Here is a 17,900-nt window from a genome sequence, read left to right as displayed (position 1 = left end):
CCTTTGAGGTTCTTGTAGGTTTAAATGGAAATTTTAAAACTCCCTGTTTTTATTGATATTCATTATTAGTGTGGTACTTGTCGTGCTCATCTGCTAAGTGGCAACAAGTAGACCTTGATCATTTATGAAAATTAAGAAGTAAAACAAATTTGCAGCCTCTGCAAAAGCAGGCCTGTGTCTGCAAGCACATGTGCTAATGTTGCTTATGTGACATGAGCTGTAGACTTCAAATAATCCTATATGCATAAGTAGTAGTATGTGTACATGAATATTCACATAATCAGGGCCACAGCACTTCTGATATGTACATGCCCTAGTTGTCATGTGATAATTTCACACCATTTATTGTGACTGTTGTCTTTAAAGTACTTGGAAAACTTAATTATTTAAAACTAAACAGTTACAGTAATCTTACTAACAATCTAGACTGCTGTTTTTTGCTATCTGGCTAATGTAGACTGTCATAATGATAACTTTTAGTCAGGAGTTTATTCACTTTTATGTAACAAAAAAATGGATTGAGGCTATCAGCCATGCTCGGTAAAAATTACTTCAGTTTTTAAGAAGCCCATACTAGCAAGATATTATTTGACTGTGTTAATTAATTACATAGTGATTACAATTTAAACAACTATTTAGTGGTTGGTTTATGTTCTTAAATTATTTTAAACTCAGCCTGTTGTAAAATGCAATGCTGTTTTTTTCCTCCAGCGTACTTTCAGACCGCAGCTGTCTAAGACTGACAGCTGGACCACCCTTCATGGATCTTGATGCCAGCATTCAAAGAACTTTGGAGGATAGTTTAGCAACAGAAGCTTATGAGAGGAGAATAAGACGTCTAGAACAGGAAAAGCTTGAGCTTAGTAGAAAACTGCAAGGTATATTCATTTTCTAAAAATAATCTCTTTTTAGAGTTAGATCACCTCACAGCTTCATAAGGCAGGGTTTATACTGTGGAAAAAAGCAACTACACCTCCTGGAATGCTCTCCACCAGAAAGGCTTAGTGATTTATGCCTGAAATATCCAATATATGTAACTTCTTATAACATGGTAACTTTGTTTGCTCCGAACCTTGGCTACTATGGCATAAATATTTAATTCTTGAAACCTCTAAGACTTAGTCTGTCCACCTGACAGTTACTGAAAAACTGGCACTTTGTAGTTGAAAATTACAAACTGTGGAATCCTTAGTGAAGTATCTTTTGGCAGGTCTGAATTTATCAGTAATACCTTTTTTTCCCCTCCTCAGATATCAGGTGTGTAATTTCTCTCTCCTTCCATCTTTTTCTAGAGTCCACCCAAACAGTCCAGGCTCTGCAGTATTCAACAGTAGATGGTCCAATAACAGCAAGCAAAGATTTAGAAATTAAAAATTTGAAAGAAGAAATTGAGACTTTGAAGAAACAAGTAACAGGTATGTTATAAAATATTGTAAACACTGTAGAAGGAAACAATATTTTTACAAGATTTTTTTCTCATAATGTAATTATAGTTTTATTTTGCTTTTTAAAAGTCTTCCAGTTGAATTTTACTTCTCACTTACTTCTCAAGGAACATGTTGTTTCTTGCTTACTTGAGTACACATGAGGGCGAACTCTTTAGCCTAGGAGATTTCATACCTTTAAAAAATTGATGGAAGAATGATTTGTTATGATTTAAGCATGAATTGTGTCACAGCTTAGCAGTTTGGGCAGACAAAAACCAAAGGACAGAATTACTGTGTATTCACCCCCCCCCACCCCAAAGCAGAGATAAAAGGGGAATAAAGACTGGAGACTTGAAGTTGGTAATTGAGAATAACTGGATTTACTAGCGCAGGGGAAAGGCAATAACAGAAGGGATAAATAACAAAAATACAAATATATACGAATACATATATACAACCTGATCTCCATCTGGGATAGTTGCCTGAGGGCCCCTTGCAGCAGGGCCAACTCAGGAGTGGGATCCACAGATGGATACTGTGGCTATGGGGAACAGCAGCACAGCCAGCAGTGAGCAAAAAAAGAGAGGAGGGGCTGCTGGCCTGCATGACCTTTATGAAGTATGGGCAGGGAATGGGAGGGAATAGACCCCTCTGTGTTCCACCCCTCTTAGAGTCTGAAAGCCCTCCTTCTTTAGTTCCTCATGTTCAAATGGTGACAAATTGATATTTTTATCTCATTGTCTGTTGAATTTTCCTTGGAAGAATGAAATTTGTGAGATGTGAATACAATTTTTATTATATTCTCTTTGAAACCAGAGGTGTGTAGTCTGCTGTTACTGGATGTGGAGTAAAAACTAGTTCAAACTGGAGATGTGGTTTTCTGAGTATGTGTTGATTATCTGGAGAGTGGGCTGTGTGCATAAAACCACAGTGATAACTGAGTTTTCCAAGTGATAGGGAGAAGTGAAAGGTGTTTTCCTTGCGAGAGGTCCCTGTGGGCTATAAGGCTGCAGTTCAGTGAGTAGCAGAACTGACCAAACAAAACCGTGGCACAAAAATGGCTCCTGCTCACACCTGTGTGGCCCTTTCTCTGTGCATCCCCTGGACTCTCTCTTTACTTCAATTCACGCGCTTAAAGAAGGAAAGAACTATATAGATATAGAGAGTTTAAATGATTTACAATCACAAATCAGCACATAGTAAGCAATAGGAGTATACAAAGAAAGGGACATGAGAGGCAGAAGAACCACCTCTCAGCTCTGCTGTCACTGAGCTATCCTTTCTTACAAAACAGAATATTTATTTCCTTTCCATTGAATTCCTTTGCTTCTGAAAGTTCATGAAGATATTTTGATAATCAAAAAATTTAGCTATCAAGTTTCTCAGTACTTCAGGTTTGAAAAGAGATTTTGAAATCTATTCAGATAAAGGGTTGAATTTCTTCAGTGTCATACTGCCTTTCTTTAGAACTCCCAAACTAGTCAAAAAGCAAAGATCAATGTAGCACAATTTCTTGTGTCTTTACAGAGGCTGCTGGAGACATTTAGTGAAAAATTCAAAGAAATCTGATCTATCAATCGCTTTCCAGCCTTTGTATCCCAGATTTTGGCAATTCATGTTTTAAGAACTTCCAAGGGAGAGCCTGTGTTGCAGCACCATGTTGAATATAGCTGTTACTGAACCAGCTTACTCTTGGTTTAGCCAGTATCTTTTTAGCCTACTTTAAAAGTTATCTGCTAATACAAATATTCAGTATTCTTGATTTGATGCTCTGAAGTTAAGAGGAATTTTTTCATGTAGCATGGGCCTTCTGCTACCTTGCTTCATAACAGTTTGTTCAAAAGAGAATCTTGAGAGAAGAGACATTTTCAAGGAGAAAAACAGGAAGTACAGCAAAATAATTTTTATTTAGAAAATTAACAAGATTGATGTGAGATAAAAAATCAGGCAAAGTAGTAGTAGATGGATCTCCTCTGGCAAGTGAAAAAAAAAAAAAAAAGGGGGGGAAAGGTTGAAGTAAACTACAAAGAAGATTTGTTCTGCTTTGTATTTGTGAAAAGACTTCATTCAGTTTCTAAAAGTGCCAGCAGTGACATCCACAGAAAGAATAACTTAAACTAATCTTTCAGACATTTTAGTTGGTGTCTTTACACTCCCTTGCTGTTAGGCAGAAGCATGCTATGTATGAACTGCAGGCTGCAGTACATAGATAATATGATGTTAAAATTGTGTGATCTGAAAAAGGTTTGTTTTAGACTTGGGTGGCTACTCTGGGATGATGCAGCACTATTGTATTGTACCATAAGCATTATTTTTGTATCTGAACATAGCTTAACTAGCTCAGGGAAGATCACTCTGATTTGATAGCGCCATGTTGGCACTGTGTCAAGACAAAGGTTTTTGTGAAGTTTCTCTCCAGCCAAATGTCTCTCTACTTGTTGCTGGAATGCAGAAAAAGACAACACAGTTTGAAATCTCTGTTCTGTAGCAATCCTCAGCTCTGGTTTTCGCTCTTCAGGCCCACTGTAAAGCAACTTCTACAAGAACAGCTTTTGAATGGGACCAGCGCTTCATAGGAAAGCATCAGCATCGGCTTTAAGTTGTATTTTATTCTTGTCTCTTAAGCTGCAATTAAGATTTTATTTATTGCTGAGGGTATTATTCTTTTCATTTGGTAATGACAAATGAAACAGGTGTGGGAACATTTGTCAACTCAACTGATACCTCTTTGCAAATTTAAAATAAGTCAGTGTCTGATGAAGGCAGTTCATATCAAGAATTTTTAAGTATCCATAAAGAATTTTTTGCTTCTCACCACATAAATACAGCAGGGATCATCGCTAGATGATCTTTAAGGTCCCTTCCAACCAAATCCATTCTATGATTAGTTACCTGTGATGTAGAAATACAATGTCATTGGTAATAAACTGACTGTAATAGTTGTTCTGTATTTATAATGGTAGTAAGGCATATCACATAAACACAAGTGGTTTTCACAGTAGAAAAAAGCAAAATAAGATGAAGTTCGTTTTAAGTACATTAACAGTAGAACACTTACAAGCTTTTGAGTGGCCTATTAGTTTTACTGTTTCTTTCTGGAAGAATTTGAGGAAAGGAGGGAACACTATTTATAATTACAGTGTAATAAAAGATCATAATGAGCACTATAGAAGTCAAATGGTTAGATCCTTTTAGAGCTAAGTTACAGGATTAAATATAGTTGTTATTATTATAATGTAAAAACCTTTATTGTCTTCTGTGTTGTTTTGCAGTAAACTGTGACCTTTTATTCTGTTCTATTAAAAGCAAATAATGGCAGTTGTAGGAACGCTGCTTGATATACTAAGCTGCATAAGATTTGCGTTATTCTGTGACTAAATGGAAACTGGGGCAAATACTGAAGAGGGCTTCAAGCAGCTAGACTGTGCTATTCTAGAGTAATGTTTGGGGGTTTTTTTCTGTAACATATTTATAAATTTGCTGCTTTTTCTAGATTCTGGTCAGCTGGAACAGCAACTTGAGGAGGCCAGCAGTGCAAGGCGAGAGTTGGATGATGCTTCCAGACAAATAAAAGCTTTTGAGAAACAGGTCAGAATGCTGAAGCAAGAGAGGGAAGATCTTAATAAGGTAAAAGCATGTTGTCAGCATCTCTTCTAAACCCTAAGGACAATGTTATTTTTGTTCATTTTGCTTGAAATAACTTTCAAGTGTAAAATTAATGAACAACCAGCAAATCTCTAGCATGGCCTACTTTGCTTTCTACCTACTTTTTGAAGACAAGCACATTATTGAACACATGTGTATGACTGCTGTGTGGTCCTAGGTGACTACTTCCAGAAAGTAAATAATGCCATGATCCAAATAGCAAAGAAGGTTTTATAGCTTCAGATTGAAGTGATAATGGTAGAGGTTATAAGACTGAGTACAGAAGAACTATACCAGACAACTAATTTAGAGTATGGGTGAGATTGTAGCAGGGGGAGTATGTCAACAATATGGCATTAAGGCTGTGTCACAGTAGTGACACATTGCCTAAATATGAAGATTGAATACTGGGTTTTCCTTGTTCCTTGTTACTTTATTTACAATATACTTTCTTTCATGTCTCTTTTCTGCATTCATTGTTAGATCAATTGGTGTGAAATAGTCTACTCTGTTTCTCATCATAATTATGTTGGTCCACTGTTTTTGAGTCCATATTCAATGTTGATATGACTGCTGTATTTGACACTGTTTCTTTTAACCTTTAAGACTCTTGAAACCTTGAAAACTGCCAGTTTGTCTAAGAAAGACCATCTCTCTTCTAAAAGAATTTGTAGTGATAAGGACCTCTTTTTTAACAACCTTAGAAAATGCTTTTAAATCTGTAGAGATTTCAACAGTGCCAAATACTAATTCTTCCTGCTATTCTCGTCATCCTCAGAATTGTTTTTCCATGCTTCTTTGTTCTGCTGTGGTTTGGTTGAATGTCATTAAACCATTTAAACTCTTGTGGTCCCTCATTTTTAGTATAGTAGCACTGATGTAGTACACATCAAGATTTGTGAGGGTATTGGCCTGTAGAGTGTTCACTGCACTAGCAGCATGGGTTCTTTTAAAAGAGTAATTATCATCTATTGCTGTTAATCACTACAGTGTTTTTTTGCCTGAGTTTTTCTGTTACATTCCATTTTATGGTATAGTATGGGGAAATCCTATTCACCATTGCACGTCAGCTTTCAGAAGCCTCTGAAGTAGACATTTTCATAAAGCAACATTTTCCTTTCAATTAAGGCAAAAACTTATTTTAATCATTTAGCTAATCATTAGTACTGTTCTTTTTACTCATTAAAGTAGTTCTTGAACAACTATATTAATGGTATTTTTTAATTTATTAAGCAAGGTATTTTTATAGTTTAATGCTAGTGCTTGAAAGCCTTTTTGTTTAACCAATAATAATGAAGTAGATTCCTACTTGCTTTACATTCATGCATTTTTACTAACTTCAGTAGTCTAAAAGTGACCTCTTTCTCTTTTATTTGCAGAGGCATACAATCTGTATAGTAGATGCTTTTATGATAAGAAACAAATACATAGTTTCTGTTCACTCTGGAGAAAGTGTTGCATGTGCATCCAAAGACAGACTTGGTCTTGCAACTTTCTAGCTTTATTACTTAATTCTTTTTCTAAACTGTAGGAACTGGCAGAGTCTAGTGACAGATTAAAATCCCAAGCCAAAGAGCTGAAAGATGCACACAGCCAGCGGAAACTGGCAATGCAGGAGTTCTCAGAGATGAATGAGCGCCTGACAGACTTGCACTCTCAAAAACAAAAGCTTGCCCGCCAGCTCCGAGATAAGGAGGAAGAAATGGAAGTGGTGATGCAAAAAGTAGAAAGTTTAAGGCAAGAGTTACGCAGAACAGAGAGACTTAAAAAAGAAGTAAGTGGTGAAACGATTGTTTAGAATCTATGAAATAGTAGTTACGTGTAAGGCTTTCTGACAAAGTCGTTTCTTAATGCTATCTATAAATCTTTAACTCTTTTTTGTTGTTTCAAACAGTACCAATTTTGTTTTCTAAGAATTTGAAGTGTCCAAGATGAAGTGATGGATGGATCCATCCATCCATGGTTAGTGATGAAGATGGATCTCCTATATTGAAAACCATCAACAGATTTTGAAAAAAGATCTAAGATTCTTACTTATTTAAAATGTATGTACTTTTGTAGCTGGAAGTCCAAGCTGAAGCTGCAGCTGCTGAGGCATCCAAAGACAGGAAATTACGAGAGAGGAGTGAACAGTACTCTAAACAGTTGGAAAGTGAAGTAGAAGGGCTAAAGGTTAGTGTGCTTTGATATTAACACCTGCAAACCTCCTAGTCAGCTAGGACAAGGGTCTGTTTGATTGCTTTCAGATGCAGGATGAAAGCGTATTGTTTGTCAGTTTTGTTTTGTTGTTGTTTTTCTTCCCAGCATTTTATATGGCGCTCTGAAGAAATCAGACTCAAAAACTGTATGAGGGAGGTTTTTATTTCCACATGAGGACTGCAGTTCGTTTACAGCAAAATTATGTTCTCAATGTTTTATTGAGTAGGATAATTCTAAAATCTTTGAGCACAATGTCGGATTAGGCCTATTATGGTTTTAATTTATATGTATAAAAGTGGTTTTTTAATTAGAATTCTGTGGGACATTTGTCAACATTAAGTCACTGCACAGAAAATTTGGGACTTTTTTGTCAACATTTTTTATTATTCCTTCCTTTCTTAAAGGAAAATAACTAAACTGATTCAGAATAAATTTTGGATTTATAAAGTTTCTACTTCTCTGAATTCAGATTGTTACCTCAAAATTAAGATGTATTTCTTCTGCTTTCATGAATCTTCACCATCAGCAAAAAAATTGTATGATAGTTTAAGAGGTGAGAGGAATTCATAGGAGATAACTGGAAGGTGGTAGTAAAGATTAAGGTCAGTGAGCTCATGGATGAAGCAGTTCCTGTTGGGAAGAAGGCAGTGTGCCTTCTGTTCTGCAACACTTACCTGCTGGGGTTCTGTGAATTTATCAGCAAGTGTGTGGATAAAGGAGAGACAGTGAATGTCTTGTTTTTAGATATTTTAAAAACTAGGCTCAGTAGCAGTCAGCAGTGTCCTGGCAGCTGAGAGGGCAAACAACATCCTGGGGTGTATTATACAGCTTACAACTATCTGTGTGCCAGGGAGATGCATTATATCTCAGTTGCACCATTTGTCCACTTGGAACAGGCATATATGAAAACATCTTTTTTTGGTTGTCACTCTTAAATTTGGGCAGGAAGAAGCTGAGAGGAAATTAAGTTTAAGATTTACAAAATCTCAAAAGTAGTGGATAATGTCAATGGGAATGGCTTTTTACCAAAACCTACAGTACAACTCTACTTCTTCACACAGTGAGGGGTGAACTGGAACTTGTGAAAGGAATTTGTGGTTGTGACAGTATCATCAGGTTCCTAAAGGGGTTGAACAAATGGTTGAACACCAGGTTCCCTCACAATGCAGAGAGGTACCTTCTGATGCCTTTAGTCAACAGTTGTATTCCATAGGGAATGGACCTCATAAATAAGGCAGGCCTGGCTGTGGTCCTCAAAATATCTACTGCTTTAAGGAAGATACTGACCCAGTAAGCTATCTCTCAACATTATTCTTCACAGTGAAGCTAAATGTGATACTGGAATGGTAAAAGTAATGTGAGCATACTCTGAGTAAGTGAAGAAGTTATTGACTTGGACAGCGTGTTGGAGGAAGTTACCAGTTCCAGTTACCATTTGTAATAAATATCTGATTCTAATGAAACTTCTAATGAAACTTTCAACTAGATGTTGAAAACCAGAGCTGTATGTAACCACAGGAGACCTTTCATTTTTATCAGAGCAATATTAAAATATTTACAGTCTCTTTCATTTCATCACCTGTACAGAATCACAGAATGGCTTAGGTTGGAAGGGGCCTTTAAAGGTCATCTACTCCAACCCTCTGCAGTAAGCAGACCAGGCTAATCAAAGTCCAGTACGACCTGATCTTTAATGTTTCCAGGGTTGTGCTATCTACTGTCCCTCTGGGCAACCTGTTCTGGTGTTACACCACCCTCATCACAAAAAAATGACTTCCTTGCATCTAGTCTAAATCTAACCTCTTTCAGCTTGAAACCATTACCTCTTGTCCTATCACAACAGACCCTCTTAAAAAGCCTATTCTTATCTTTGTTTTAAGCCCCCTTTAAGTATTGAAAGGCTGCATTAAGGTCTCACCTGGAGCCTTCTCTTCTCCAGGCTGAAAAACCCCAGCTCTCTCAATCTGTCCTCATGGAAGAGATGCTCTAGCCCTCCGATCATCTTCATGGCTCTCCTCTGGACCAGCTCCAACAGCTCCATGTCTTCCCTGTGCTGAGGACCCCAGAACTGGATGCAGTACTCCAGGTGGAGTCTCACAAGAATGGAGCTGAGGGGAGAATCATTTCCCTCAACCTCTGGTCATGCCTCTTTTGATGCAGCCCAGGATACGGTTGGATTTCTGGGCTGTTGAGCACACCTTGATGGCTTACGTACAGGTTGTCATCAACCAGTATTAATGTAACCAGTATCCCTAAGTCCTCTTACTCAGGGCTTCTCCCCTTCAAACGATATCAGTACTGTGGGTTGCCTTGTCCCTGCCCAGGTGCAGGGCGTTGTACTTGGCCTTGTTGAACCTCATGAGGTTCACACAGAACCACTTCTCAAGCTAAGTCCAGGTACTTCTCAAGCTTGTCCAAGTACTTGTTAAGCTTGTCCAATAGATAGAAGCACTTACTATTAGGGTTTTTAGTGCACTAGAAGAACTTAAACTTGCTGCTTATTTCAGTAAAATAAAGCTATAAAGCCTTAGGTGTATATTCAGACAACAAATTCAGATACAGAAAAGTTGTGTTGGATGAGTCGTTTTTGGGCCAGCTAGGCAATTTTTCATGCAGATTTGTATGTCTAATTTACCTTTTTGCTTATTCTCTTGTAAGTTAAATTTAAGAAAATTTAGACTAAATTTTGCATGTTACATATTTAGGTATCATATTGAAAAGGAAATTCTGAACTCTTTCCTTCCTACCTGAACAACAGCACATTATTAAATTTAGAGGAATAATATAGTAGTCCACATGAATGATAATTAATAGGATTGTAGTAAGTAAGATTTTGTCTTTTTTCATGTGTTGCGTTCAGCATATATTAATGCCATAAAACTCGGTGCTGTTAGCATTACAATACTAAATAAGATTCTTCCTATTAATAACCAAGATAAATTATTACTACCATCTGCAAAGGGCATGATACAAGCCATGAAGCAATACAAAATAGGACTTGTAACAAAAGGCTAATTTCATTAAAGAAGCCAGAAGTCCTCAAAAAGCTTTAATGGTATGTTCGTTTAGGATTACATTACTTAAATTTTCCCATGCCACTTACTCTATTATTGCAGTATTTAATGATTATTCTTTTTTCTTTGATGTCTGTTGAAGTTGCAGTTCCGGTACCCATGTCACAAACATGTCTATACATACAGCAGTATTTACAACACTGCTGTCATATTGCACTATTCAGCTTCCAAACAACCTAATGAAAGAGTTGCTGTATAAAGGTTTTACCTTTCCTAGGCGTTCCAGTTACCTCAGTTACCTGTACTTCCAGAAAACACTGTTTTTATTAAGTAATTTCCTTTCCTTAGACTATCTTTAATAACATATTTTAAAAAATGGAAAGAATTCCAACCTAAGTTAAGAGCAGTGAGAAAAGTAAGAAGATGATGGCACTTGATGTTAAAAGATCATCCTTTAGTCTCTTCACAGATCTGCTTGGTAGGGTAGAATGGGACAAAGCCCTGAATGGGAAGGGAGCCCAGGAAAGCTGGTCCATATTCAAGGATCACCTCCTGTGTGCCCAGGACCAGTGTGTCCCAGTGAAGAGGATGGCAGGAGGGAGTGCCAGGAGGAGTGGATGAGCAAGGAAGTCCTGGACACATTTAGGGATAAAAAGAAAGTTTACAAAGGATAGAAGCAAGAACAGATACTTTGGGAGAAGTACAGAAAAGAATTCAGAGAAGCAAGAGATAAGATTAGGGAAGCAAAAGCACAGATAGAATTGGATCTGGCAAAGGCGGTTAAGGGCAACAAGAAAAATGTCTATAGGTATGTCAAAAATAAGGGGAAGATTAGGGAAAATGTGGGCACTCTCCTGAAGGAAATAGGAGAGCTGGTCACCCAAGATGTAGAGAAAGCCAAGGTCCTCAATGACTACTTTGCCTCTGTCTCCACTGGCAAGGACGCTGGTCACACCCTTCATGCTACAGAAGCTAAAGGCAGGGACTGCAAAAAGGGAGATCCACCCACTGTAGATGAAGAGCAGATTCCAGACTGCCTGAGGAACTTGAGGGTGGACAAGTCCATGGGACCTGATGGCATTCACCCATGGCTTCTGAAAGAACTGGCAGATGAGGTTGCAAAGCCACTATCTGTAGTGAAATGAGGCAACCAGGTGCCACTAATTGCCAGGCAGTGGGCATGAGCTTGTGTTAACCCCACCTGTGCCTGATTAGGGCGGGCCCCAACTGCGCAGGAGCAGGATTAGGAGGCCAATGAAAGGTGAGGCCTGAGTCACAGGCTCAGCTCAGTCCTGAGCAAGCCAGCAGAGAGATCAGTCACTCTCAGAGCAATAGCACTGATCCAGGCTAGTCAACCCTGAGGGCTATAGGCTCACAGCACTATTTGTGAGTCTCTGCTGGAACACCTGGCTGGACCTTGAAGCGCCGTCCCCTAAAAGAGGTTTGTCTTGCTACAACCATCCATCAGATTTGAAAAGTCTGATGAAGTACCTGTTCACTGGAAAAGGGGAAACATAACCCCCATTTTCAAAAATGGAAAAAAAGAAAACCCAGGGAACCAGGGCCATTCAGTCTCACCTCTGTACCTGCAGGATCATGGAGCAGATCCTCCTGAAGGCTCTGCTAAGCAGATAACAAAAGGGTGATTCGTGCCAGCCAACACAGTTTCACTAAGGGCAAGTCCTGCCTGACTAACTATGTGGCCTTTTACGATGGGGACGCAGCCTTGGTGGAGAAAGAGAGCAACAGACGTCATCTACGTGGACCTGTGCAAAGCATTTGACACTATCCTGCACAACATTCTGATCTCTAAACAGGAACAATATGGAATTGAAGGATGGACCACTCATTGTGTAAGGAACTGGCTAGCTGGTAGCACCCAAAGAGTTATGATCAGAGGCTCAGTGTCCAAAAGGAGATGTGTGATGTGTGGTGTTCCTCAAGGGTGTTTGACATCTTTGTCAGCAAATGGACAGTGGGATTGAATGCATGCTCAGCAAGTTTGCTAATGACACTGAATTTTGTGGTGAAGTCAACACGCAGGAGAGAAACGATGCCATCCAGAAGGATCTTGACAGGCTCAAGAAGATGGCTCATGCAAACTGCATGAAGTTCAACAAGGCCAAGTGCAAGGTTCTGCACCTGGGATGAGGCAATCCCATGCATGAATACAGGTTGGGAGGAGAAAGAATTGAGGACAGCCCTGAGGGGAAGGACTTGGAAGCAGTGGTGGTAGACCAGACGCTTGACATGGGCCATCAATGTGCGCTTACACCCCAGAAATCCAACAGTGTTCTGCTCTGCATCAAAGATTTCCTTCTCTGGAGACATTCAAAACCCTCCTGGACATGTTCCTGTGTGACCTGCAGGCGGTTTGGACTCAACGATATCACAAGGTCCATTCCAAACCCTAGAGGGTCCTAGGGAGCTAAAAGAAAGTTGGGGTAGGACTTTCTACCTGGATGTGTAGTGAGAGGACAAGGGGCAGTGTTTTAGAAATTTAAGAGGGGAGAGTTAGATTAGAAGTTAGGAGAAAATTCTTCCCTGTGAGTGAGGTGAGTCACTGGAACAAGTTGCCCAGAGAGGTGGTGGAAGCTTTTAAGGCCAGCTTGGTTGGGGCCTTGAGCAACCTGATCTAGTGGGAGGTGTCCCTGCCCATGCAGGAGGTTGGAGCATGACCTTTGAGGTCCCTTCCAACCCTAGTCATTCTATGATTCTTTGATTCTGTGCAAGGTTATACATATGTTTACCTTTAAAAGTACTCCCATATTGGGATTACATTTCATGTCATGTCATTATCTCATTTTGAACATGATCTTACTCCTCCTCTGTATTATGGCAGGACTTTGAGTTTAGTAAGTGCAACATTTGGTGCAAATGTGTATGTATCTTGAAGCAATGTGTAAAGACTACTGAAATGTCAGAAAACCTTGGTTAGAACTATGCGTCTGCAAAACATCTTACTGTTTCTCTTATTAATACGCTATGATGTAAATGGTCAATTTAAGTAAAATAGATCAAGTTTTCCTCCTGACTTATGCAATCCATTATTGTTTCTGTAGCTAGATTTCAGTTTTCAGTTCAGCCTCTGCTTGTCTTAACTTTGCTTTTTCTGTTCCTTAAAGTCACTTGAACTTGTTGCTGTTAACTGTGTGAGAGTATAAAAATCTTCAAGTTGGTTGCTTTCTTGATGCATAGAAATGGAGTCAGAATATGATCAGAGATGTTTAGCGATGATGGCATTTCAATAGCTTGAAAACTATTACTGCATTTCATAAAATAATAAAGAGTACAGTTCATATATATAACAAATTTTTTAAAAAATTGAGTTAGATTTGTGTAACTTAAGCCTGTCATAGAATATTTTCTAAGCATAGACTTATGAATATTGAGTTGTTATTAAGCAGAATTTTTAGCCTTTTTGAGTGCTAACTTGGGGCTGTTTATTTTAGCAAAAACAGGTTGGTCGCTCACCTGGGATAAGCAGTATAGAACACCAGCAAGAGATTACTAAATTAAAAGCAGACCTCGAAAAGAAAAGTGTTTTCTATGAAGAGGAATTATCTAAACGTGAAGTAATGCATGCTAATGAAATAAAAAGTCTGAAGAAAGAACTGTGTGATGCAGAGAGCCAGCAGCTTGCCCTCAAGAAGGAGATCATGGTTTTGAAAGACAAGTTAGAGAAAACCAGAAGAGAAAAGTGAGTATTTTATGGAATTTACCTTTAAGCTCAAAATATTTTTCAAGTCTGCTAGTATGTTTGCAGACACACTATCATGTCCTTAACTGTATGGCAGACCAGTTCATTTCAGTTGAGCTAATGCCAGGGCTGGAAATAGTCACCTTTAAAAACAGAACAAGAAGTCCAGGTTCCTGTACTGAAACAGTTAATTTTGCCCCAGAATTCTTGCACTGACTGACCATTCCAGGATATGGTACTTGAGTTGTAGCTTATATTTTGGTTTAAAGTAGTTTTTGACATTTTTTTCTGTTTGATATTTTAATCTTTTGATGCAAAACTAATGTGTTAGAGATCGGCTATTGCGTCTACCAGCACACGAGCAGTCACTTAATGCAGACAAAGGCTCATCCATGATGGGTTCCATACAGCGTTAACAGTCATCAGACTATAGTAGGCATAAGCTGCTTTATCTCTTCTGACATGCATTTTGTCAGAGACCTGCTTTTTTCTCTCCCACGTGGTGGATCTTGCAACTGGACTTGAGAATGTTACTTGAGGTATTCTTCAATAAAAACAAGATTTTCCTGTTGAGGAGTGTAGTAATAGTCATAAATTGCATATGTTCACTTTCACTCTTTAAAAATTCAGAATGCTTTGTAGACACTAACATAGATGGTTCTTTTTGTTGCTGTAATAAGATGGCATATTAGAAAAAACATGAGGAAGTTCCTGCTGAAGATGGTAGCAAGTCTTAATATAAGTAGTAAATAAATAATTTTTTTAAAAAGCTTATGCAAATAGAGGTGGAAACCCTATATTTCTCTTGTAAATTGCTTCCAGAGGTGAATTAGATTGTACAGCGTAGAATCCAGTGGATGAACTGGTTTTTTCCTAGAGTACAGCTGTTATTCATAGGCTGGATATATTAACACAGTAGTTTGCTGCTTTATTCTTGTTGAGAAATAAAACTTGAATCAGCAGCATGTCTTCATTGTACCACACCTTAGTGGTCTTGCTGACCTATGAATTACAAACACCCAAAAAAGCTATGCTACTTTGTAATAAATAGATGTGATAGTATGATGCTCCTTTAATGTCATGTCAGTCCGGTAGTGTGACAAAAGGAGAAATAATCAGTAAAGAATCATTAATACCTCTTTTGACAGGCTAAACTATTAAAGATTATGACTCCAAACACTCACCAGACCAAAAACACTTCGGTGTTTTATCAGGACCATTCTGATGTTACCTGGCTGTGAAAGCCCTAACTAGATGTCCATTATATGAAAAATCATAAATAGCCTGACAATGCTGATTTGTTTCATACCACATAGTTCATAAATTTAAAAAAGAATTGCATGCAAATTTAAAATGAGTGCTTAAGTAACTATATGTTTCTGTATGTATTTCAAGTGTTGGTGTAAGAGAACATTTTAAAGCATTAACAGCAGCACATTACATGACTGGAATCATATATTTGATCTTAAAGCTGCAGCATCGTACAGAGTCAGATGTACACACAAATGGTGAATGATTAATGAAGACCAAATCTTAACTGAGTTTTGTTAAACAGTTCTGCAGAATATCATGAAGTTATTAGGACTGCACAGTAATGCCAAAGTCTACTGTTCAAGGTTTGCTATGGATTGACTTCTGTAGTAGTTCAGGGATTTAGAAGGGAAGTTTACATAATAGGAATTTACATAAAACAATTGCTGTTAGATTCTCAGTATTTGGCAGTTTTTCTTAAGAGCACATGAATTTTTTTGTTTGTTTATTTCTATTTACATATACTGTTCTTAGCTTTTCTAGTCAGGCAAGCAAACCTTTCTGTAAGTCTGCCAGTGTAGAGAAGTTCATTTTAAGTGTTGAAAATTAAGCCCCTGGGGGCTTTATGCTGAAATTAGTACAATTATTTCAACAGTATTTCAACAGTAGGCTTCAGCTGGGTGTGATGTTCAAGTGTGTGTATACAGTTTGGGGAAAAAAATTTAATTGTCAAAAAGTAATCTTTAATGCATACTAAAAAGGCTTTGATAAGAGGCTCAGTCATAGAATCATAGAATTGGCTGGGTTGGAAGGGACCTCAGAGATCATCAAGTCCAACCCTTGGTCCACTACTGCTGCAGTTACCAGACCATGGCACTGAGTGCCACATCCAGTCCCTTTTTAAATATCTCCGGGGACGGAGAATCCACTACTTCCCTGGGCAGCCCATTCCAATGCCTGATCACCCTCTCGGTGAAGAAATTCTTTATAATGTCCAACCTAAACCTCCCCTGGCACAACTTAAGACCATGCCCTCTTGTCTTGCTGAGAGTTGCCTGGGAAAAGAGACCAACCCCCGCCTGGCTACACCCTCCTTTCAGGGAGTTGCAGAGAGTGATGAGGTCTCCTCTGAGCCTCCTCTTCTCCAGGCTGAACAGCCCCAGCTCCCTCAGCCTCTCCTCATAGGGTCTGTGCTCAAGTCCCTTCACCAGCCTGGTTGCCCTCCTTTGGACCCGCTCCAGGACCTCGGTATCCTTCCTGAACTGAGGGGCCCAGAACTGGACACAGTACTCGAGTTGTGGCCTCAACCAGCGCTGAGTACAGGGGCAGAATCACTTCCTTGGACCTGCTGGCCACACTGTTCCTGATACAGGCTGGGATGCCATTGGCCTTCTTGGCCACCTGGGCACACTGCTGGCTCATGTTCAGCTTCCTGTCAATCCAAACTCCAAGGTCCTTCTCTGTCTGGCTGCTCTCCAACCACTCTGTCCCCAGCCAAGTGCAAGGTTCTGTACCTGGGTTGGGTGAATACAGATTGGAAGGAGAGAGGATTGAGGATGGCCCTGAGGAGAAGGACTTGGTGGTGCTGCTGCACCAGGAGCTCAATGTGAACCATCAATGTGCACTTCCAGCCAGCTGTGTCCATCAGAAGAAGCATAGACAGCCAGAAAAGGAAGGTGATTCTCCCCCTCTACTCTGCTCTTACGAGACTCCCCCTGGAGTACTGTGCCCAGTTCTGGACTTCCCAACATAAAGACATAAAGTGCCTTGAACATGTCCAGAGGAAAACCGCTCAAATGATCAGAGGGCTGGAGCACCTCCCCTATGAAGACAGGCTGAAGAAGTTGGGGGTTGCTCAGCCTAGAGAAGGGGAGGCTCCAGGGTTACGTTATAGCAACTTTCTAATATCTGAAGGGGGCCTGCAAGACAGCTGGGGTAGGGCTTTTTGCATGCATGTGTAGTAAGAGAACAAGGGGCAATGGTTTAAAATTTGAAGAGGATAGATTTAGGCAGAGTTTAGGAGGAAATTAATTTCTGTGAGGGTGGTGAGTCACTGGAACAGGTTGCCCAGAGGGTGGTGGAAGCTTTTAAGGCCAGGTTGGAAGGGGCCTTGAGCAATCTTACCTAGTGGGAGGTGTCCCTAATCATGCAGGGGGGTTGAACGAGATGACCTTTGAGGTCCCTTCCAACCCTGACCATTCTGTGATCTCTGAAGAGGTTGTGATTGCATTACTTCATGAAGATTATAGTATAGAGTGAATTATGGAGGGTATTCTAAGCAAGGGTAAATAAGACCTTTGCCAAAATCTGTATACTTTTTAATGTAACTTGTATATTGGTGGTTTGCATTTCATTTTTAAAAATAGGTGTTTTTTCTTTGTTTCCTTCAAATCTAAACTTTCTTACTCTATCAACAGTGTAAGTCTTCAAGGGAGAGTAACTACCTTTCTGTAAAAATTATTGCCCTTTGATAATAGTCTGATTAACTGCATGCCAATAAAATTGGGAATGTAGGAACACAGGATTAGGCCAGTGATCTGTGTAGCATAATCTCTTAGAATTATCATTATGAAATATTTCAGGAGAAGGTGCAAGAAACTTTATAAAATAAACCATGTTTGTGGAAATGTCTTGTAAGCTCACCATTTAGTGATATATTCTATA

General features: G+C 39.1%; 1 protein-coding gene across 1 annotated transcript in view; it reads left to right on the top strand.

Moving 5' to 3' along the window:
• Nucleotides 1–17,900, top strand: part of CDC42BPA (CDC42 binding protein kinase alpha) — a 170,951-nt gene that overhangs the window by 95,986 nt on the left and 57,065 nt on the right. The window contains 6 exon segments of the mRNA XM_030446583.1: nt 712–878; nt 1,293–1,415; nt 4,921–5,054; nt 6,604–6,846; nt 7,134–7,244; nt 13,738–13,985. Coding sequence (XP_030302443.1) covers nt 712–878; nt 1,293–1,415; nt 4,921–5,054; nt 6,604–6,846; nt 7,134–7,244; nt 13,738–13,985 — 1,026 coding nt within the window.

The sequence above is a fragment of the Calypte anna genome, chromosome 3 (genome assembly GCF_003957555.1).
Source record: "Calypte anna isolate BGI_N300 chromosome 3, bCalAnn1_v1.p, whole genome shotgun sequence".
NCBI lineage: Eukaryota > Metazoa > Chordata > Aves > Apodiformes > Trochilidae > Calypte > Calypte anna.
The sequence above is the reverse complement of the archived record's forward strand: the minus strand, read 5'-3'. Positions and strand labels throughout refer to the sequence as shown.